General features: G+C 43.5%; 1 protein-coding gene across 1 annotated transcript in view; it reads left to right on the plus strand.

Moving 5' to 3' along the window:
* Positions 1-25,061, plus strand: part of LOC122795687 (meiosis 1 associated protein) — a 1,351,776-nt gene that overhangs the window by 373,685 nt on the left and 953,030 nt on the right. Inside the window, exon 3 of the mRNA XM_044063982.1 lies at positions 19,391-19,576. Coding sequence (XP_043919917.1) covers positions 19,391-19,576 — 186 coding nt within the window. The remainder of the gene's footprint in view (positions 1-19,390; positions 19,577-25,061) is intronic.

Raw genomic sequence — 25,061 nt, forward strand, 5'->3', positions numbered from 1 at the left:
TTTCGATATTTAATACTTCAAATTTGTGTGTGTGTGTGTGTGTGTGTGTGTGTGTGTGTGTGTGTGTGTGTGTGTGTGTGTGTGTGTGTGTAGTCTAGCTGATAGTTTTCGGACCTATACTTTCTATCTAGGTCCATTTAAGTTAGAGGACCTAGTTCTCCATTTTTCTCTCTTCCCAGGTCTAGGCCCGTTTGAATTAGAGGACCTAGTCCTCATGGTTAGTGTGTGCTTGTGTGGTAAGGGCTAGGCCCGTTTAAGTTAGAGGGCCTAGTCCTCATTATGCTTGTGTGTTTCTGTTTCACCACTTATTATGTCTAAAGAGGCAAAAGACCATAAACCTTCGGGTTTTAACAAATGTGTAAAGTGCTCCCAGAAAATGTCAATTACGGATGGCCATAGTAATTGTGTGTATTGCCTTGGAGCCATTCATCTGCAGGAAACTTGTCTGTTTTGCCTTCTTCAGAATTCTTCAGGAGCAGAAGAACAAGCTAATTTTGAAAAGTCTCCTCAAGCCTTCCTTTGAAGAAGATTTAGCCAGTTCTTCGTCTTCCTCTAAATCTCATTCCTCCAAAAAAAAGAAGATGAAGCCTACCAAGAGGCATTCCCCAGCACCGTCCAGTGCTTCGGAACCGCCTCCTAAGATTTCTAAGCTGGATGAGACTTCTACCTCCTTGGCTCCACTGACCTCGGATCCCATCGAGGTTGTTGATACTGAGACTTCAGTTTCAGCTCCATGCATTTCGGAGCCGACTACTGAGAGACTACATCAGAGCCGGTCCAGACATCCCTTGCCGGTCTCCCCAACCTTAAGGTCACCGTTCTTGCAGAGGTCCAGATCACCCACTCTGTCTTCCAGATCTTGCAGGTGCCTATCAGACGAAGATGCGGAGAGAGTAGTGCTTCGACTCCTGAAGTCATCTGCCTTGCCAAAAATGCTGTTGGCTCTGACCCATTCGGTTCCAAAGCCACCTGAGTCCATTCTCACTATTGTGGTTTCTCCTCCAAGCCAGGCTGGGCTTTCGGAGCCAGAGTGTTTGGTACCACTGGTTGTGGAACCCTTGGTTCCAGCTCCCCTCGACGCTGTCTCGGAGCCGAGCTCTACTCCGACACCTTCAGTGCTGTCTGTGGTGTCTAGTTGCCGAAGTTCCCCGGCCGGCCCCAACAGGGACACTTGGGCCCGAACCTCTTCGGTGCCGAGTCTCCCTCTTGGCGCATCAGCTAGGGTGAGCTCGGATCCTACATATATCTCAGAGCCAATGGCTCTGAAGCCGTTGGCTTCCTCTGTCTCCTTGGAGCCGAGGAGGTCTTCTGAGCCGGAGAGGTCGGCTTTCGAGATGATGAGGAGCGTACTGTCCCGTTCATCAATTCCACCCAAGGGTACCGATATTCTTCCCCCTCGGGCACCGACCTCAGTCTCAGCACCTACTCTCTCTCTCTCGACAGCAGAGACCTGCAGCCTCAGGAGCCCACAGTTGGTGGCCCCCACTGTTCTGAGTCCTCCCCAGAATATCCTTCTGAGGGGTCCCCTCTGAAGAGGTCATGCAAGAGGAAGCATGTAGACTCCCAGGATGAGTCCCTTATCTCCAACACTGACCTTGAGGAGTCAGAAGGGTCCCCCAAGTCATCCTCTGATGATGTCTCCTTTGTAGATATCTTGGAGATCCTTAAGCAGAGGGGCAGCTGGCCCACTGTTACTCCTTCTGATGAGAAGTTGGTGTACCCGAAGGCTTTTGGATCTCAACCTTCAGCCTCTTGGGTGTCTCCACCTTTTGATGAATTGTTAGACCTTGTTAGTCGGAAGGTGTGGGAGACTCCTGATGCCATGGAACCAGTTCCCAGGAGACCCAATAAATTTGTGTCTGCTCCCAAAGAGAAGGAATTTGTATCCAAGGGAGTGCCTGTAGATGCCATGGTGGTGGCAGCGGCCACTAAGAAGGAACTAGCGGAGACTTCTTCATCTGTCCATCCGTGAACTATCTAACACATTTTATAAAGCTTCAGAGAGATCCCCTTAAGGAGTTGGGAGATACTCTACAAGGTGCAGTTACTGAAGGAGTCCCTGATAAGCTGTCTGCTCAGTTGTTCACCTTGAATTCCATTGTTAACTCCTCCATGACGCTGCTTTCTTATGCAGCCGACAGAGCGAGCAGAGCAGCGGGTTCAGGAGTTTCCCTTAGGAGACACTCCTGGATGCGCTTGTGTAATTTTGCAGAGCTGTTCAAGTCTACCTTTACCAATGCCCCTTTTGCTGGTTCTTCATTGTTTAGACCTAAGGTAAAAGACACATTCACCAGGTGCGAGCAAGAAGGGAAAACGCTGTCTGCTGTGGGAGTATGTTTTACCATACCCGCTAGAACATACCCCAAGGGTCAGAGAGGTGGTAAGATGTGGTTCAAGAAGTCCAAGAGGTTTTTCCCAGATGCACAAGGTGACTCCTCCTTCAGTGGCAGAGGAGGAGGAATGAATGGTAGACGCCATCCTAGAAGCAGGGGTGGACCACAAAACCAGGGAGGTCGTGATTCGTTTCAAGGCCGTCCCTATCAGTGCTCCTGGTGTCGGGCCTGGCTGTGCTTCTCTGGAGCCAGCCAGGAGTCGCATTTCTTTATATCCAGAAGCCTGGCTAATCATCACCCGAGACAAATGGGTACAAAGAATTATCACCAGAGGTTACTCCATACCCTTTTCTCTTCCACCTCACATTCCCAAGAGGATCCCAGATGTTTCACCCAATCACAGGGGTCAGGCAACTGTAGAAGTGAACAAGTTGCTCGCAAAAAGAGTCATCCAAAACCGTCCCTGCAGACCAGGTAGGATTTGGAATTTACTCCAGATTCTTTTTGGTGCCAAAATGTACAGGGGACTGGAGGCCCATCTTGGACCTCAGCAAGTTAAACAAATCCATAAAGAAGGACAAGTTCCACATGGTGACACTGCAGTCTATACTCCCTCTGTTAGGAAAAGACACTTGGATGTGCTCAGTAGACCTCCAAGATGCGTGCTACCATATAAAAATGGACAGAGCATCAAGGGGCCACTTACACTTCTGGCTGGGAGCCAGTCACTACCAGTTTTGTGCTCTGCCATTTGGTCTTACCACAGTCCCCAGGGTGTTTACCAAATGTATGGCAGTAGTGACAGCTCACCTGAGACGTCTAGGATTCCAAGTGTTTCTGTACCTGGACGACTGGCCCCTGACCACCCCCACCAGGCATCTACTCCTTCAAACCTAGAGATTCCACTATCCAACTTTGTGCCCAGTTGGGGATTACTATACATTGGGAAAAGTCTGCCTTATTGCCCTCTCAATGTGTGACTTTTATAGGTGCAGAAATAGACACAGTCACCATGTTAGCTTGTCTTCCTTCAGAAAGAGCACAGAACCTCATAAAACAAGTTCTTCATCTACTTCCCCTTGAAAATGTTAAGGCAAAGACAGTGCTGAAACTCTTAGGGACCATGGCCTCCACCATAATGCTAGTCCCTCTTGCCAGATTGCATATGCAAATTCTTCAATGGCTTCTATCATCCCAGTGGTCCTTTCAACAACTGCCTTTATCCCACCACATCATTTTAACAGAATCTTGCAAAAAGGACATCCATTGGTGGATCTAACCCGACCAACTAACCACAGGCACTCTATTCTTTCCTCGCTAACCCATTGCTACTGTGACCACAGATGCCTCACAGATAGGGTGGGGGGGCATTATCTAGGCAGGACTGTCCAAGGCACATGGCAAGATCACGAGGCTCACCTGCATATCAATGTTCTAGAGATGAGGGCGGTGCTCCTAGCATTGCAAGCACTTCACAACCTTCTTCCTGTGGGGACGATAGCAATCCAATCAGACAACATGTCCATGGTGTAGTATCTCAACAAGCAAGGTGGAACCAGATCTCACCCCCTTTGTCAAGAGGTGATTCATGTTTGAAAGTGGGCGAGATCTTCCCAGTGCTTTCTAGTGGCAATGCACATCCCAGGGACAAGCAACATGATAGCCAACAAACTCAGCTGGGCAATCTTGATGCCTCACAAGTGGTATCTGAAGCAGGAAATAACGGAGCAAATCTTCCACAAATGGGGACAGCCTTGCTGTGATCTTTTTCGCCAGTCTGATCAACTCCAAATGCAGCAACTACCTTTCTCTTATCCCCTCCCTCGGGAGTCACTCACTTGTTCACGATTGGCCTCTGGGTCTCCTTTATGCTTCCCCCCTTTCCTCTCATATCCAAGGTGATTCAGAAAGCAAAACTGTTGGGAAGCAAATCGATCCTCATCACTCCTTACTGGCCTCGTCAGATTTGGTTCCCCTATCTCGGGCTTCGTCTACTAGATGATCTATGGACTCTGGACCCAGTGCCAGATCTCTTGACACACGTGTCAGGTTCTCCTTCACCCCAGCCTCCACACCCTCAACTTGACAGCGTGGCTGCTTCATTTCCATCCCTAGTCAGGCTTCATGATTTTTCACCCGCTGTGACCCACATATTCACTTCTTCACATAAACCCTCCACTAGAAAGTTATACACCAGCAAATGGAGAAGGTTTTCTATCTGGGCTGAAGAAAGGAATGTTGACCCTTACACCGCTTCCATTCCAGTGGTTTTAGAATTTTTGTCTGAACTTTTCCACCAAGGATCTGCTGCTGCCACAATTAAGGCTCAGTTGGCAGCGATATCTAATTTTCATTTGGGTCAGCATGAGTCTAACCTGATGTCATACAGATTGTGTAAAACTTTCCATAAAGGTGCTACTTTGTTGAGACCTCCTTTTCAGGAAGCAGTAGCTTCTTAGGATCTAAACTTAGTCCTGTCCAAAATAACTTCTCCACCCTTTGCACCTGCTCATTCGTGCCCGTTGAAGTTTCTGTCTTGGAAGACTTTGTTCCTAGTAGTCATGACATCTGCTAGATGAGTATCAGAACTAAAAGCACTGTCTATCAAGCCCCCTTATTTGATTTTCCACAAAGATAGAGTCTCTCTTTACACAAATCCATCTTTTATCCCTGAAGTTTGCTCTTACAATATTTTGAGCCAAACTATAGAGCTGCCGGTCTTTTTCCCCTAACCATTCCAACGCAGCAGAATACAGATTTCATCAGTTGGATGTTCACAGACAATTACGGTTCTATCTGCACAGGACTAAGGAACTCAGGAAGTCACATTAATTGTTTGTATCATTCTCCAGCTCCAGACTAGGTCTCCCAGTCTCCAAAGTGACCCTTTCAAATTGGATTTCAAGCTGTATCGCCTTCATTTATTCTTCCAATGGGAAGCCTTTACCATTCAAAATTAAGGCTAATTCTACACGATCCCAGTCTACATCTGCAGCCTTCCAAGCCAGAGTTTCAACTGACAATATTTGTGCAGCAGCAACCTGGGTTACCCCTCACACCTTTATTACTCATTACAAATTGGACCTGACCTCTAGGGGAAGAGCCTCCTTTGGTTCCACAATACTCAGGAGTATTTTTCCGTGAGCCACCCAAGAATAAGGTGCTAGGGATGCTGTCCCATATGTAAGAATGAAGGTGAGATAGGACTACAGAACATAAAGAAGTTATGTACTCACCATAACGTTCCATGTTTGTAGTCCATCCCACCCTTCATTCTTACGAACCCACCCTCCTACCCCCATCCTGGAATGATCTGGAGACAGGATAATTTTTCCTTAATACGTGGAGACCTTTCATTATTGTTGTTCTTTCTGGATAGCTTTAGTTCTGTCTTTCTATAGTTTAGCAGCAAACAAGATCTGGGGATTGTACTGGTGCACTATGGGATACCTACCTAGCCATGAGCCAACTAGAAGACTTTGAGCTTTGTAATAGGCTGAGTCAGAACCGAGGATCAGCTCTGAACCTATATGTAAGAATGAAGGGCGAGATGGACTACAGACATGGAACGTTATGGTGAGTACATAACTTCTTTTTCTCCCTACTGTTGAATGACTCTGCTGCGTGATATGTTTGAAAAAACATTAGATGTATCTACAGCTCAGATGGCTTAGTGGTAAATTGCTGTGGCTATGGTCTGCAGGGTCCTGGGTTCAAGACTTGCAAGCACTGGTTATTTTATTGCTGGGCAGAACAAGGGCTGTTGGATACAGTGCGATTAAAGCACTTTTAAGCAGTTGTAAGTGGGTTTGGGCAGATTTGCGTGGCGGTAAGCAATGCTAACTTCCGGTTAACTATGCTGACAGACAGCCTTAAAAGTTCTTAACCTGTATAGGCATCGCTTAGCACCATTCAAACAGGCTTACTGTTGCTTACTCTTGCTTACCCCCATGCTTCTTCTTCTTCTTTCAGCTTTTCCCGGTTAGGGGTCACCACAGCAGATCACCTGTCCACTCATGATTGGCAGTGGAGTTTTACAGTGTCAAGTTGCCAGCCCGGCGCCCAGCCTTCCACAGAAGGCACACACACACACGCATTCACACCTAGGGCCAATTTAGAGTGTTCAATCCACCTGCAGCATGTCCTTAGGATGTGGGAGGAAACCGGAGCACCCCGAGGAAACCTAATGTCGTTAAAAGAAAAGAAAAAAGATGTGATAGGAAAGTGATGAAAAAGGGGGCACGAAGAGGGAAATACAATATGAACAATAGCTAGGGATGTGGAGGATGGGTGTAGGGAAGGTCCATAGCTGTACATTTCTTCTACAGCAACAGCTGTGCATATATACTGAATTTGGAGGTAAATTTGGACACTCAAACCCCTGAGAGAAGGGCGAGGACAACAATAATGTGTTGTGAAGCCATTTAGACCAGATTACATTTGTCCAGTGGATACCTGTGTGAAATGGACAGCTATGTATGGGGCGACATTTTTTTCGGGAACAGATTGCCTTTCTTTATGGTGAGAGTGGAATGTTGGGGAAGGATAGTAGGTATATTTGGGGAGGTAGGTTGGGTAGGATGACAGCCAAGACAGCATACAGGGGTGGTGTATCACATGTGGGGGCAAACACTTTGGACGGGGAAGGATGTTTGGTAATTGGAAGCTCATGAGCCCCCAAATGGATACAGTGGGACTGAGGTCCCCACCCATGGGCAGTCACCACTGCACATTCAGGGCCCCGAAGGTGGCTGTGCTGGGGGCTGAGCATGGAGGAGCAAACTGACCCTCTAAATATGCCACGCAGCCCTCAAGCTGGCATAGCAGTTCTCCAAATTCCTTGCGGAGCTCGCTACACACCAGACCTCGGACCTGGCATTGGGTAACAGGATCCTGTCCATGTCCACCCCTGGGGGGAGGACGAGCCCCATCCCCTTAGGCAGTTCCACCCAAAGGTGGTGCAAGGAGGACCAGCGGACGAGAAGGTTCTGGGGTGGGTCCCAGACTTGCTGGGGCCCAGTGCCATGGCCAGATGAGATGGGAAAGGCAGATCTGCTGGGATCGGCCTTCCCTGACATGCTATGGTGTTGCAGTTTTAGAACTTATGTTGGTTCATAATGCTAAACACATTCCAAGATTAGTTATAACAGCATGCATGAGTATTCCCATTAACCCAAAACAACAGATATGGAACATTTGCATAGCAAACAGATCACATGCATATATGGAACCACAGTGGGCATTACACCGGCATGTAGGTTACATTGATAGCAACAGGCCACCAATGATAGTATTTGAACATGCAACATTAATTGGGATACATTTCAACATTTGTAGAACAATAGAACACATGTCCCAACAGTAGGTTTGGTGGAAAATATACCCATTCATTTATGTGTTTAGATTATTGGTGAAGATAAGGGGGGGCAGATGTCAATTAACAAATGTAGACTCTTGCAGTGGTCACAGCTTTAATGAACATTGCTCTAATCATTACTCTACAGGTATTATTACAACAACCTATTGCCTTGGGTTGGGCAGTGGTATGTTTGTACACAGTGTATAATTATAGCCTTCTTATAGCTACTTTATACCTTCCCTTACCTGGAAGACCTGTGGAGGGAAAGTTTGTTAACACTACCTGACTGTTTCTACCTATATTCACATAGTAAAGGTTACATATGTGCAGTCATACTGTGTGTGTGTGTGTGTGTGTGTGTGTGTGTGTGTGTGTGTGTGTGTGTGTGTGTGTGTGTGTGTGTGTGTGTGTGTGTGTGTGTGTGTGTGTGTGTGTGTGTGTGTGTGTGTGTGTGTGTGTGTGTGTGTGTGTGTGTGTGTGTGTGTGTGTGTGTGTGTGTGTGTGTGTGTGTGTGTGTGTGTGTGTGTGTGTGTGCATGCGTATGCGTGTGTGTGTGTGTGTGTGTGTGTGTGTGTGTGTGTGTGTGTGTGTGTGTGTGTGTGCTACTGCCATACTCTATCTTGATTTCTATCGGTCACCCTGGTTACTGGCAACAGGGACGAGTAGCTTTCACAGCATGACACTTTTGAACATTTCTTGGAGGAGACCACTTGGTGTATCTGCTTATCCTACTGTCATTTGCAGCCCTGGGGTTGGATCATGGGTGTTGGACAAAGTATAGCTGCAGCCTTCTTATAGCTACTTTATACCTTCTCTTACCTGGAAGACCTGTGGAGGGAATGTTTGTTAACACTACCTGACTGTTTCTACCCATATTCACATAGTAAGGGTTACATATGTGCACTCATAGTGTGTGTGTGTGTGTGTGTGTGTGTGTGTGTGTGTGTGTGTGTGTGTGTGTGTGTGTGTGCGTGTAAGTGGTACTGCCATGCTCTGCCTTGATTTTTATCGGTCACCCTGGTTGTTAGTAGCAGGGACCAGTAGCTTTCACAGCATGACACGTTTGAATATTTCTTGGGGGAGACTACTTGGTGTATGTACTTATCTTGCTGTCATTTGCAGCCTTGGGGTTGGACCATGGGTGCTGGACACAATATAACTACAGCCTTCTTATAGCTACTTAATACCTTCTCTTACCTGGAAGACCTGTGGAGGGAATGTTTGTTAGCACTGTTTGACTGTCTGTACACATATTCACAAAATACTAGTTAAAATTATGCATACAGCTTTCTACCACTCCCAGGATTTGAACCGTGGCTGTTTATGCTAAAAATACAACAAGCTTGTGTTTCATCAGAAGGAACTATTGAGAAAGTGTTGTCTTTTCCATGAATGATTTCTGCCTCATTCTCTCTTTGTTGTACATTCTGACCTTGTAATTACAACATTCTTATACATACATTCCTATACATACCTTTTGACATAGCACAGTGTGGAAAACAGTGGTTAACACAACATTACTATTCAGATATCAGATCTAGGTGCATGACATTTTTCATATCAGTTAATCTCATGTCTTACAGAGGCACTAACTTTGTCAGATGAGACTTGATTGTTTAATGATTTCAGAGCTATAGTTGCTGTGCATAACATGTACACATTTCAATTCATACCATACCAGAGTAAACTACAACCAGTCCTGGATTTTAAATTTTACTAACAGGCAGTTACAGTTTTCCAAAAAGCAGGAGACCAGGATCCGATCCACACAAATGTTTATTGAGCGCTTTTGTCTCTTGAATAGAAACTTCTTCAGAATAACACAGTATATTATTCAACAGCCTTGTATATGCTATTCCAAGAAATTAGTCGTCACCATTAACTAATTAATAAAATAATGTCCTGAAAGAACATAGAAACATTTAAAGAGCAACACACACATATATATTTTGCACTCACAGTAAAAAAGAAAAAATGTGATTAAAAACATATAAAAGATACTTGAGAATTAAATATATCCTGTAATACGTTAAAAATAATCAAAGCAACAGATGTCAGTATTTAAGCATATGAAAGTATATATGTCTTTGTTTTTTATTAGCATCTTACCCTAATAGTAGGTATTGATGACGGTCATATAAGAAATTCTGCCTTGAGCCAGAGAACAGAGCTGATGGATGCTACACTATTAAGGCCCAATGCTTCAGATGCATTCGTCCTAATTTGTCATCTAAGCTCAGCCATTTCTGGCCTTTCAGGACATTATTTTATTAATTAGTTAATGATGACGACTAATTTGTTGGAATAGCATATATAAGGCTGTTGGGTAATATGTTGTGTTATTATGAAGAAGTTTCTATTCAAGAGACGAAAGTGCTCAATAAACATTGTTTGTGTGGATTGGATCCTGGTCTCCTGCTTTTTGGATGTTACAGTTTTATTTATATATAATCTTTATGAGACTATTACTGTAATAGTGTCTGGTTTATTCAGTAGAAACCATACCCATTTTTAGTACTGCCAGGTGACATTCTACTCTTTTATATTTATTTTGTATGAATACTACAAGCTAGATTGTTACTCACCAGCCTCGCGACACAGCCTTTGCAACCTGCTGACATGGGCTTCCTGGTTCACAGTCCGCTCAGCTGGAGCTGTAAAGAAGATAGAGAAAGATTTATGCATACCTATCCCTCACATACACAGGCTGGACTTTGGTAAACAGTTATTGATATGAATTCTTACACATGCCAGGGACATCACTCCTCTGTCATCCTTCTTGGACCCACTGGTCCAAGAGCTCCCTCTTCCTCCGCTTTAAGTTGGCATAGTGGTGCCAGACCTGCTCACAAGTCCAAGGGATGCCAGTGGCACTAGTGAGGTCACAGTCAGGACTTTCCAAGACCCTGCTTTATATTGGGAGCCCTGGTACTGGTCCTGCAGCACTCTCATGTCAGGGTTTTTAACAAGGAGTCCTACCATGACCTTGGACTGTATGCCCCATCACTGTGGCCGAAAGCACATGCCCTCTCCAACACCTGCCATACTGCCTACAGTGGGGAGCTACACCCAGTTATGTGCTGTATTCCTGCCTGCGAGGTTTAAATATGGCCAATTTCCAGCCTTTTGCTGTGATTGGACAGTTTTGAATATGCTGTGCTAAGCTAAGCTACGGGCAAACCTGTTTAACCAAGGTTGGCAGTGCTTAAAGGGGCAGGTTCAGCACTGCTTACCAGTGGGCAAATCCACTTAGCTGGGCTAATCATTGCTTAGCATTCATATTTAAGCAATGCTTACACCCAGTCAGCATAGCTGTGCAATGCTTAGCATTGCTTATGTTTTATTTTATGGGCTATCAGCTGTATGGGATTAATTCATCATTCCTGACATATTATAATTTTGTTTACCTTCCCTGACATCCCCCAATGTGCTTTCATTACATTTATTCTTTTGTGACTATACTGTATGGGGCACTTGTGTCTATATTGGGGTTTCACAACTTTATTACACTGACACCTTACATCTGGACCTACTACACTACCCTGGTTAACAAATATATGATGTTAAGTTGTCAATCTCGCCTTCATTCTTGCTGGATGACTCGGCACTTGCTTAGCTTGAGAACTCCTTTTACCAGCTCGAGGCAACCCTATATCCCATGATGCAAGGCGAGACTACCTCAGATCTCGTTTTCCGCTTTGCGAAGAGGTCTCTTTTTTGCCAGCTCAGGTGAGTTTGAATTTTCAAATGATTTAGTCAGGGTTTTTTCTCTCCCTTTCTCTATTTAATAGTCAGATAGTGTGTAGTTTTCTACAGCCCACCCTATTTCCCCTTTATTTAAACTTTCTAGTTAAATAGCTAAGTTTATATTTTCAGTTAGGCCTAGGCCTCTTTCTCTTAATCCCTATCTGTGTGTGTGTTTTTGGGATTAATAGTGTAACTGTTTAGTGTGTGTGTTGTTTTTACTTAGACTATGTCTAGGGAAGGAAAGGTCTCAGGCTTCAAGAAGTGTGACTCGTGCTGTCAGAAAATGTCTCTGACAGATGGTCGCACTTCTTGTGTTTACTGCCTGGGGCCTTTACACCTGCAGGACTCCTGTGCCTTATGTCATTCTTTTAGCCAGAGAGTCCTGCAGGAGAGGAGGAACAAGTTAATCCTCCGTGGCTTATTAAAGCCAGAAGGTTCACCCACTAAGACTGGGTCGAGTAAACCTTCAAAGCCACCTAAGGTTCAGGCTACAGTGGTTAAGCCTTCCCCGGTGGCTCCGACTCCTTTGGAGTCGAGATCGGCTCCGGCTGGAGCCGATCTTTCTACCTCTGATGTGGTAGTGTCGGTTCCTACCGGCTCTGACACTCAATCTACAGTTGCCTTGTTGGCTCCGGCTGGAGCCGACGTGTTATCCAGTATCAGAGCCGAGAAGCCTTCGGCTCCATCTGGAACCCAGAGGACGTCGGCTCCGATGGCTTCGTCCAAGAAGAGATCTCGGTCCCCTTCTTTGGAATCGATCCACTCAGCTCCGAGGTCTCCTCTTTTGTTGGAATGGAGTCATTGGAGCCGATCTTCGAGATCTTCCAGGCTGTCTGACCACAATTTAGAGAGGGTGGTAAGCAGGCTGTTGAAGTCACAGGCACTAGCCCAAATGCTCCATAGCCCGTCTCAGCAGACTTCTGCTATTGCTCTTCCCCTTGAAATTCCTCCTCCGACTCCCCTCCAGAGTTCGGAGCCGGAGCTTCTCGGGACAGCGACCGTGTTGGCGCCAGAACCGATATATCCCCTTTCGGCCCCGTCGTCTTCGGCTCCGATCTCCTCCATGAGACCTTCCTTGGAGGGATCCGGTCGTCGAGTTTCCCTTGTCGGCTCCGAGGGGGCTAGTGGCATCGGACCCTTGTCCGACCCCGCTCTCCCTCTCGGGGCTTCGCTTTGGTAAGCTCGGCACCGACATCGCCTCGAGCCTTCTCTCTCAGTGGAGCCGGAATTCCCATTTCTTCGAACGGGAATTTCTGGTCTCCTGGGAGGAGCCTTTGAGGTGATGAGGAGTGTCCTGGCACCTGAGCCAGGTCAACGGTCCATCCCTTTAGCTCCTCCCTCTTCGGTGCCTGTTGATGTCTCTTGCCAGTCTCTTGCTCTCAGGCCCATGGATCCATCACCCCAGGTTTCCCCATTGGGAATAACTTCCTCTTCCGAGGTTTCTCCTGATCCCGCAGGGGAAACCCCTCGGAAGAGGACGTGTCAGAGGAAACACACAGACTCCCCTGAGTCTACAACATCTGATACCGACTTAGATGAGTCGGAGGGTTCCCCACGGTCCCCCTCTGAAGATGTCTCCTTTTCAGACATCCTTGAACTCCTCAAACAGAGGGGGAACTGGCCTTCCATTGACCCCTCCAAGGATGAGTCGGTATACCTGGAGGCTTTTGTATCCCGACCCTCCACCTCCTGGGTGTCTCCGCCTTTTGACCCACTTATGCAGGTAGTGGCTCGAAAGGCGTGGGCAGCTCCAGATTCTGTGGAACCGGTCCCCAGGAGGCCATCCAAATTTATTACGGCCCCTTCAGACAAGCAGTTTCTTTCTAAGGGCGTCTCTGTGGATGCTATGGTGGCGGCGGCCACCAAGAAGGAACTTGCGGATCCTTCAGTGCCTGTCCATCCTCCTAACAAAGATTCTAGGACCATGGATAGGTATGGCAAGTGGATGTTTTCTTCAGCGACCTTTGCTATGCGTTCGCTGAACTACCTTTGTCATTTCACCAGACTTCAAAGAGATATTCTCAAGGAACTAGGTGAAGTGGTTCAGGATCCTTCAGCTGCTGGGGCTCAAGACAAGATTGCCTCACAGCTAGCAATCCTAAATTCTTTAACCAACTCCTCCATGCGGCTCATATCCTATGCAGCCGATGGAGCGAGCAGAGCCGCAGGCACAGGAGTGGCGCTTAGACGTTAAGCCTGGATGCGGCTTTGTAATTTCGCGGACCCCTTTAAGGCGTCCTTCACCAGTACCCCCTTTGACGGTTCAGCTTTGTTCGGACCTCAGGTGAAGGAAACTTTGACCAGGTGTGAGCAAGACGGCAAAACTCTTTCTGCCGTAGGAGTCCATTTTTCCACCCCTTCTAGACCCTATCCCAAGGGTCAGAAAGGAGGAAAGATGTGGTTCCGTAAAGCCCAAGGAGCAGCGCCAGACACGCATGGTCAGTTTTCCCCCAGAGGCAGAGGGGGTAACAATAATAGACGCCACCCTAGAGGCAGGGGGGGTCCTCAGAATCAGGGCAACAGGGAGTCTCTTCCTGAGAAGCCCTTTCAGCATCCCTGAGGTGTTGCCTGACTGTCCACCCTTGGGGGCAGTCGGGGGAAGGATATCACTGTACCCAGTAGCCTGGCGTTCCCTTTCACAAGATATGTGGGTACAGTCGATCATATCCGAGGGTTACAAAATCCCCTTCGAAAGGTATCCCGTATCTCACCAATCCCTTCCAGACATCTCACCCGGTCAAAGGGATTTGGCAAAACAGGAGGTTTCAAAGCTCCTAGAAAAAAGAGCCATCCAGACTGTTCCAGCAGACCAAGTAGGATCCGGCGTCTACTCCAGATTCTTTTTGGTCCCCAAAAGGACGGGAGATTGGAGACCTATTTTAGACCTGAGCAATCTAAACAGATTTGTCAAGAAGGCAAGATTCCGGATGGTCACGCTTCAGTCCATTCTGCCCTTTCTGGGCAAGGACAACTGGATGTGCTCGATAGACCTTCAGGACGCGTACTATCACATAAAGATACACAGGCGCTCCAGGAGGTTTCTCCGCTTTCGGCTAGGGACCAGTCATTATCAGTTCAGAGCCCTGCCCTTTGGCCTCACTTCAGCCCCCAGAGTGTTTACCAAATGCATGGCAGTGGTCACAGCTCATCTGAGACGTCAAGGATTCCAGGTGTTTCCTTATTTAGACGACTGGCTCCTCTCTGCCACCACCAAGCATCAGCTTCTTCAGAGCAGAGACTACACTCTACAGCTTTGCAAAAGGCTGGGAATATCGGTGAATTTCGAAAAATCTTCTCTGCTGCCTTGCCAATCTATCACCTTTATAGGCGCAGAATTAAACACCGTCAGTATGTTAGCCAGACCAACAGATCAGAGAATTCTGGATACAAAAATACGTTTGGATTTTATTGCAGAGCAGCAAAGTCAAAGCCAGATTGGTTCTGAAGGTTCTAGGTCTCATGGCTGCGGCCATTGTACTTCTACCATTAGCTCGCTTCCACATGCGTCTTCTGCAGTGGATGTTATTCACTCAGTGGTCATTCCAGAACCTTCCCATGAGGCACGAAATCTTGGTTACACAATCGTGCAGGACTCATCTAACCTGGTGGATATCTTCCCCTCTACTTCATCAGGGCCGACCATTTGTTCCCCCTCCTCCGGTTGCCACAGTCACTACGGATGCCTCTCTGATCGGGTGGGGGGGGCATTATCAGGGCAGGATGGTCCACGGGACTTGGCAACCCATCGAATACCATCTGCACATAAATGTCCTGGAGATGAGAGCGGTGCTTTTAACGTTGCAAGCCCTCAACGACTTTCTTCCCGCGGGGACTATTGCAGTTCAAACGGACAACATGTCTGTGGTCTGGTACATCAACAAGCAGGGCGGGACCAGGTCCTATCCTTTGTGTCGAGAAGCTCTCAGACTTTGGCAATGGGCAATCTCCTCTCATCGGTTTCTGATAGCAACGCACATCCCCGGCAGGTCCAACCTCTTAGCGGACAGACTGAGCAGAGCCATTCTCATGCCTCACGAGTGGTCTCTCAATCAATCGATAGTGGACGAGATATTTCTGAAGTGGGGCACCCCTTTTTGTGATCTTTTTGCTACACCCCAAAACAACAAATGCCCGGACTTCTTCACCCTCTTTCCCCTACCAGGCCAACCCCTGAGAGACTCTCTAACCCAGGATTGGCCCCGGGGACTTCTGTACGCCTTTCCTCCTTTCCCCTTAATTCCACAGGTTATTCAGAAAGCTACCGTTTTGAGGGCCAAGTTGATTCTCATTGCCCCTTACTGGCCCCGACAAATTTGGTTTCTGACTCTGCATCATCACCTCCTGGTGCAGCCTTGGCATCTGGACCCAGTTCCGGATCTTTTGATCCACCAATCCGGTCAACAGCACCGGGCCATTCATTCTCTCAACCTCACTGCTTGGTTGCTCCACTTCCTTCCCTAGCCAGGCTTCCTATGATCTCTGATCCTGTCAGAGATATCTTAATAGCTTCTTTGAAGCCGTCCACTAGAACGGTTTATGCTAGCAAGTGGCGACGTTTTTCCCTTTGGGCAAACTCCAGGCACATTGATCCCTTTACTGCACCTGTGCATTCTGTTTTAGATTTTCTAGCTGATGTTTTTCAGTCAGGATCTTCTTCATCAACAGTCAGAGTTCAACTGGCGGGTATTTCCAAATATCACGTTGGCTTGCAAGATCATAACATTATGTCACATAGACTATGCAAAGCTTTTCTGAGAGGAGTTTTTCTCCTAAAGCCTCCAATAAAACATCCTCCTCCACAATGGGATCTGAATTTGATGTTAGCATCCTTGATTTTACCCCCCTTCGAACCGTCTGCTTCATGCTCCTTGAAGTTATTGACCTGGAAAACTATATTCTTACTGGCTGTCACTTCAGCAAGAAGGGTATCCGAGATTCAAGCTCTCTGCATCTGCTCCCCTTACTTGGTTTTTCACAAGGACAGGGTATCTTTGAGAACAAATCCATCCTTTCTTCCCAAAGTTGTTTCTCAAACTAATATTAATCAATCCATCGATCTGCCAGTTTTTTTTTTTCCCAAATTATTCTGACAGAGCTGAACAAAAGCTTCATTTTTTGGATGTCCATCGTCAGCTCAGGTATTATTTGCATAGAACTAAACAATTCAGGAAATCAGATCAATTATTTGTCTCCTATGCAGAAAACAGAAAAGGTCTCCCAGTATCAAAAGTGACCTTATCCAGATGGTTATCTTCCTCCATTTCTTATGTGTATTCGCTCAGAGGCAAGCAACTACCCTCAAAACCGAAGGCACACTCAACCAGGAGCCTATCCACTTCTACAGCTTTTCAGGATAGGTTACCCATTGATACCATTTGTGCAGCAGCTACTTGGGCCACTCCTCATACCTTTGTCTCTCATTACAAATTAGATTTGGCCTCCAGGGACAGAGCCAGTTTTGGTTCCACAGTACTCAAGAGTCTGTTCCATTGAGCCACCCGGGATACAGGTGCTAGGGACGTGGTCCCATCCAGCAAGAATGAAGGCGAGATTGACAACTTAACATTTAGAAGTTATGTACCTACCATAACGTTCCATGTTAGTTGTCTTCTCTCGCCTTCTTTCTTGCGTCCCTCCCTCCTTCCCCCTGGCCTGGACAGATCTTGAAGAGTTCTCTTTATCAGATTCACTCTCCTTAGTTCTTTAGAGAGTCTATCTTAAGAACTTTTTGCCTAGTTTTTTTAGGCTTCTTGTGCTCTTCCTTTGGGATTAGTATTATTGGCAGGGTTATTTAGCTACCAAACGAGATCTGAGGTAGTCTCGCCTTGCATCATGGGATATAGGGTTGCCTCGAGCTGGTAAAAGGAGTTCTCAAGCTAAGCAAGTGCCGAGTCGGAGCCGAGGGTCGGCTCCGAACCCATCCAGCAAGAAAGAAGGCGAGAGAAGACAACTAACATGGAACGTTATGGTAGGTACATAACTTCTAATTATTTAATACCTAATTATTAAAAATAAGTTATGTACTGCTTTCACATGTAAAATCCTAATTGGCTTTACTGGGGATCAAACAGGGAATACTTGCAAAGCAAACACTCTAGCCACTTTGCTATTTTCACATTGCTATGCTTTGAAGTATATACCTATTTAACTGCTCATGATGTGTAAGCTAGGCTGAGCAAAGCTGTACAATGCGCACATCCTCTCAGCTACACTTAAACTTTATTGTGGACTGAAAAAAAAATTAAACTGTTGTGTTTTATTTTTGTACTGTAGGGGTATGCACATTGATTTCTGCAACATTATCTGTGGGGGGCTATGCTTTTAAAACGGTGATGACATGACAGGCTTTGCATTTGAGAGGTATTCTCCACAGACACTAACAGTGTCCACCATACCTATCAGCTGCATAGATTGTCACAGAATACAGCTGTGGCTTTCTGGCAGACTAGTGGCAAAGCATTAGGGACTGCATTAGGAAATAATGACAGACATTTGAGTTTTACACGTCATGCCCTTTGTGGACTTCATGCTACTGCGAAGCCTGTCATTCTATCGACTTTATACGTTTGTGAGAGCAATATCTCACATTTGTCCCTTACTTAGTGTGGCTTTGTCCAGATTACTTGTCCGATTGACAAGTAATTGCCGTACGGCAATTATGGAGTGCAGGGGGTGGGTGTATACTGAGAGCACTGCTCTCAGACACACCACCTGCATTCGTGCACAGAACGGTGTCAGTTTTAGAGCACAGCACAGAAGTTTGCTGAATCCCGGGGACTATTGTTTAAGACATCAGATTGGAATGCTCCAAGTACTGTTTTCATTGGAAGGAGACATTTTTGTTTCTGAGGTGGAATAATGAATATACTGGCCTAGTATGAGTCAGTATGGCCCTTGGACCTTTCTTTGGGATTAGAACACTCAGGGAAAAATAGAGGTTTTCAGTGAGATACTACTGGTATGTTGAAATGAAACACTAACAAGTGTTAATGAACTATTAGGAATTTTCAGTCCACCAGATGTAGTTTGAACTGAAGTGGCTTTTAAGCAAGTGCTTGAGTTCCTTAATCAAAACTCATTTAAATGAAAAGCAGGGAATCAAATCATTTTTGTTATGGGTTCTGTATCCCATCAGAGAGGCATGCATTATTTAGGTGACTTAAAGTGAAAAGTCAGCACTCAGGTTGTCTCTGAAGTTGCTGTCAGTTCCAACTGTTTTAACCACTTTTAGGAGTAAAAAAAAAATGCTGCTGGATGACCCAGATGTGGCATTTCTTGACCTTTTTTATCTTGCAAAAGTGTTTTTGCACTGTACATACAGTGACAGCATCTGTGTCAAATATTTTCAAAGAATTTGAATTAAACCAGTTGGAATAAATATTTGAACAATAGCTTGTATTATGTTGTTGTTCTTCTTCTTTCGGCTTTTCCCAGTTAGGGGTCGCCACAGCAGAACTCTGGTCCGCTAATGATTGGCAATATATTTTTTACAGGTGCCGAGGTGTCAGCTCGACGCCCAACCCTCAACGAAGGTACACCCATTCTACACATGTCTTTCGAACACTACTCGACCACGGGGAGGACATGCGGACTCCACACAGAAGGTGCTCCAGCCGTGAATTGAACGGGAGAACCTCTTGCTGTGAGGCAACAACACTACCGCTGCACCACCGTGGCTTATAATAACTTGTATTATATTGTTTTAATCTCTGTCTCTTCTCTTTCTCTTGCCTGTCCTGCTGTTGCAGTCCATCACTAGTGAAGTCACTGGTGCGTGTTACCAGATGCTTTTTTCAATACTGATTTCCATTGCCAAAGTATAGAACTAAAGACCTAACTGCACCTGTCAAGCCTCTTCGACTTAATAAATGAAACTGCAGTGGTATATTCTTTCTTTGTGTTTCAGTATCTAAAATATTACTCTTTATATTTCTTACATTTTCTCTTTCAGCAAGTTAAAGGAAATTTTCATAGACTTCATTTATGCATTGCTGAGCTTCGGTCAATGCCCCAGGAAGGTATAACACGACAGAAGCCAGACACCTTCAGGTATGCTATAGAAGATGGACTTCAACAGTTCAAACAGTATGCAAAGCATATGACTGCAGGAGGCACTTTAAACAACTGCTCAGTTGAGGTAAGATGCTGTTTTTTACATTTACATGGTTACTTTTAATTTATCTATTTATCCATCCATCCCTTTATTCATTCACTTTTGTCTTGTGGGTAAATCACACTTAGGCAGATACAAATACAAGGAAGAGACCTGGGAAGTAAGTTTTACAAATGAAAATGTGCAAATAACATGAAGTTTAAAAAACTTCAGTAATCTGCATGTACATAACTATTGCACAAATAACATAGTAACACAGGTAACATGCTGACATATTAATTATCCTTCCACAATAACAATACACTGGTTTTCTTTAGAAAGCTTGATCAAACAGCCATTACCTTAGAATAAACTGACGGTTTAATTTCTCCAAGTCTTTTGGGTTTCTAATACCATGACAGGAATGGACCCCATTCCTAAGTCAAAGTGTGATTAAAGTTTATGAAATTAATATTGTTTAAATCTTTGATGGTAGTTGAAAGTCCTCTTTGCAGCACTCGCAAAGTGCCCAGAATTTACTCCTTCTGCAACTCATATGTAGTTACATGTATTGGTAGCATATCTAAATAAGACTATAGATTCTTTTTTATGAGACCCATTGCTGCTACTACTATTGGACCTGTCTGGTTACCCTTCCTCCACATTGCCGTTGTTGTTGCCTGCATATCCTGGTATTTTATGACTTTGTGTTTCTCTGTCTCTCACTACATAAGACATTGTAATTATTGGTTGTAGCAATTTCAATGATCAATGCTACTTTTGTCTTCCTTTCATTTACTACTATATGTCGTTTTCTCACATCTATTTTTGAACTGTTGCTAATGGGTGACTTTATGTGATATAAACTTCATCATTGTCTATAATACTTTGTGGCTCATGTTTCCATTGCTTCTCAGCTACTTAAATTTTGCAATGTTTGCACAATCCCCAGTGCAACAGTCTTGCCACATTATTATGCTTTTCAGTATACAAGCCCTCCGCCACCCAGCAATAAGTTGTGCAACTGTTTTACAGAACCTGCATTTGTCTGTTTCTCCCACATGCTCAATGGACTTTGTAAACCAACATGTATGTTGTTGTCGTCTTTTCCGGGTTACCAATATTAACCTTTCATCTTTTGGTTTAAATTCACCTCTCTTTAGCCATTCCTGCATCAGATCCTGATCAACATGAGGTTTTTCCAGGAGTTTTCTGTGCTTGCACTTATATGCCTTTTCCAAATTTCTTCCTTTTGCACCTGATCCTTTTTTTTTTGGCACATTCAGGTGCTGCCTGCATAGCTGTCAACCTCTTAGAGCAAGACATCTGGACAAAGCAATAAATAATGGGGTGAAGAAGGCTCAAAAATAGGGACAGTTTTTAAATATTGCTCTTGTAAACTCAGAAAGCCGATAGAATAACAGGTTTTGCATTGTCATGAATTTTCTGAATGGTATAAAGTATGCATCTCAAATATCTGTAATTTTCCAATTTCAATCCTCAATGATTAGACAGTCATTTTCCAGAAAACCATAATTTTATGAGAAACAGACCAAAAATATGAGGAAAAATCTGGACATTCTGTGAAAATATGTGCATTTGACAGGTATGGCTGCCTGATTTTTATATCCTTCTGACTTGGTTTCCATTCCTGCTTGACACTGATATGCTTCTAGTACACTAAGCAAGGAAGTCATCTTAAACTTGCTCTCTTCATGTTTCAAAACTTTCCCTATGTTTGGATCTGATGAGGTCAGCAGATATGTATGTAGTTTTATGATTGCAGATCTATACATACTCAATTTCAAGGAAGCCCATACCTCTTTCGGAACAAGAATTTTTATATATCATTTGATAAGATGCAGCATTTTTGTTGTTTTCCTGTCCAGCTGTGGGTCCATCAGTCACCCCAAAACTGTAAGTTAGAACAGGAAGACCAAATTGGTTTATTGCTTGAACATTATTCCTAGATGTTGGGCTGTTTTCAGTATTAATTTTAGTGCTCTAAAATATTCCTTACTGAGTTTTGTTGGCATTTGTTCATGTTTTATTGTCAATCCTTCATAATTTCCCAAGTGTTTATATACTCCCTCCTGCTCAAGTTCCTTTATATTATATTCTTGTCCCAGACATATTCATTTTGTGCTGCAGGTGTTCTGCTTTAAATGTTACTTCTGCACATTTATCAAGACCAAAGGACATTCTTGTTTCATCTGAGAAAGTTTTGACCACTTCTAGTTGTGCTTTCAGCACCTCATCCAATTAACTATACAGTTTTAAATCATCCACAAAAAATGAGAAGTCTTTACAGTATGTTGCTTTCTGGGAACTAAATTGTAACCATGACCTAATCTGTTAAGTTGACAGCTTAATGGGTTGAGGGCAAGACATAAGAGCAATGCTGACAAAAGAGTCACCGTGGAATATCCCACTTTGAATTTTTATCCCTGGGATAATAATTTGTCCTATATCATGGCTTAGCTGCAAAGTGGTTTGCTACTGTAATGTAACTGATCAATGTAGGGTATATCTTATACATTTGCAAGCACTCCATTATCTGTGAATGTGGGGTGCCATCAGATGCTTTTTTTTTGGAATCTTTCCATGCCATACTTAGATTCTTCCCATTTTTACAAATCTTCATTATGACTTTATCAACAAATGATCCTTTGTTCCTCTGGTGCTCCCTTAGGTTACAATTGGAAAAAAAGGGATATGAAAAAATGACTTTGTCCTGAAAATTCACTATATGACATATCCCCCCTACACAATTATCCAAACTTCAAATTCGTAACTTAATAACACTCTTTTTCCTTGTCAAACTTTATATTACCCTTAACTGGAAGGATAGATCTCTACTCACTTGGGATGGATTTAAACAACTTGCTACTAAATACTTACTTGCCCACAAATATCTGAAATGCACCCAAAGACTTAGTACACACTTTACTGAATATTGGGATACTTTATTTGATATCCTTCTAGCTTAAGGTCTGTTAATGTATTTATTTTGTTGGACACAAGGCATTATCTGTAGTTATTTGTTGTATATAAGTATATATTACTTTCATTGTTTTGCATGTGCATTGTTACCATTTTGTATTGCATTATTAAAAAGTGTTAAAAAGATTAAAAAAAGATCATTTGTTCAATATAACTTTTTTTTGTTACCTTTTTATTATGTTGTTATGACTGAGTTTTCTTCTAAATGACTGTAAACTCTCAACTACATCATTTCTAGTGTATGGTTTATACATCATTGGAAGGCAAATTATTGGTCTGTACTTTTCAAGATAGCTTGCAGGTTCACTCATAAGGAAGAATATCATTTTTCTTATTGTTAACTAGGTTGGTGTCTGTTTGGGGTGTGCATATAAATAGTTCTTACTCAGGGCTAAATCTTCATGTAAAGATGTTAATACTTTTAGCCAGAAGTTAGGTATGACATCTGGGGCTGGAGTTTTCCAATTAGGAGCTTTTTTTAATTTTGTTTCAGTTTATCTGGCCGTTACTTCATTCCATTTCATATCAAGTACATTTGAACTTCTTACTGTTTCTTTTACTTCTTCTAATCATTCAACATCTTTATTATGTTCCACAGGATCTTCATAGATATTGCTCCAAAATGCATATATTTCTCCTTTTTTGGTGGTATTTCTATTCCTTTTGCTTTGTTTTCCAATTCTCTATAAAACTTTTTGGCTCATCAATGAAGTGCTTCGTTTGTGATATTCCTTTATATTTATTTGCATATTAAGTTTTTCTGCCTCTGCTGATATCATTAGTTTGTTATTTGCAATAGTGTACGATGGTGGTGGGTATTTATTTATCATTGGATAATGGGTATTGAGTTCTGTTTTTGTAATGTGAACTACCTCTCGCATGTCATATGTGTTGTTATTTTCTTTCTTATGTTATTCTCTGATACCACTGTATCTTTGTTATTTGCAGTGCATTTCTGTCATGAGCTGACATTTGTAATTTCGTTTAGTCTGCACTTGTATAGTCCTAAATGACAATAAAGTTTATTTGAATGTCTTTGAATCTCTAGATCTTGGTCTTTTCTAATACTGCACATTGATTTTATCATGCCTATCTTTCTAAGTATTTTTGTTTATCTGTTCCCTCTTCTGTACTCTTCTAACAGTGACACTTCCTTGTCTTAATTGCTTTATAGTTTTCTCTATTCAATATTTCCATGATGGCATTTGATTTCTTCTCTTTCTTTCCCTTATTGCCCTGTATTTTTGTGGTAAGACTTTATCTTTTATTAATTTAGCTGCACAGTAATATATCCTATTTACTTCTGTTATGTCACATGACTTTCTGTTAATAGTCATGATTACTGTGTTCATTTGTTTTATCAGACTTCTAACATTTTGGGTCTTATTGACTTTCTGTAATGTATTTCTTTCATCGATCTTAATATGTTTATCCATCTCTATGAAATCAAGCAATTCTTCCCGTAGATCATTTTCTTCTAAACCGAGGGCACATTCTTTGTTCTTCATTTCTTGTGGACATTCTACAGAAAGTTCCAGAACATCTTCCTGTGACATATTCTTCAGCTGCATCCTGCGTCATCCATTGCTCTTTCATATGGGAACTCACTGGCCTGTCACTCCACGGAGTTGATTGCATCAGAGTTGCCACCATTTCCTGTTCCTTCGCTTGCTGTGCAACTCCAACTGAACTTTTGTACTGGTGTCTCCTGAAGGCTTCAGAGGATCTTTATGTCACAACTGATCGGATGCTTCCTGTTCCATGTGTTTTTTCTTAATTTGGGGACTCACTAGTCTGTTATGCTGTGACATTACCAAAGTTGGATTGTTTACATTAAATCCTTCACTTCACAGGTAGTACATAAGTTCAGTTTCTATTTCTTTATTTCTTCTTTACTATTCCTCTTTTTCTACTATCCCCCTTTGTTTTCTTATTTATTTATTTGTTTGTATTGTAAAATTTTCAATATCTGGATACTTTTGTCTGTTTTTCCTTTAAATATCTTCTGTGCTCCTTTTTTGTATTGATTAGTTATACTTTCTCATTTGCATAAATACTGCACCGTATTAAATCTGTTTTTCTTTCCCATGACCATATTTCTTCTTCAGATGTCTCCTGCTCCACCTTTTTTCTAGTTATTTTGGGGACTCATTGAACCACCATGCTGAGATATGACCTGTATTAGGCTTGCTACACTAGATCCTTCACTTCACAGGTATTCCACATCTTCAGCTTCTATTTGTTTAACTTCTACTTTACTAAACTTCTGTTCTGCGTTCCCCCTTTGTGATCTTATTTTTTGTATTGTGAAATTTTCCATATCTGGGTGCCTTTGCCTGTATTGCTCTTCAGATATCTTTGGAGCTGCTCTTTTTGTATTGATTAGTTTGGCTTTGACCTTTGCGTAAATATTACACCATATCATATCTCTCTTTCTTTCCCATGTCGATGTTTCTTTTTTATACCTTTCAAAAATCTCTAGGTTTTGTTTATATTTTCACACATCCTCAGTCATTTCTTTTTCCAA

The sequence above is a fragment of the Protopterus annectens genome, chromosome 2.part2, assembly GCF_019279795.1.
Source record: "Protopterus annectens isolate FY-2018-M chromosome 2.part2, PAN1.0, whole genome shotgun sequence".
NCBI lineage: Eukaryota > Metazoa > Chordata > Ceratodontiformes > Protopteridae > Protopterus > Protopterus annectens.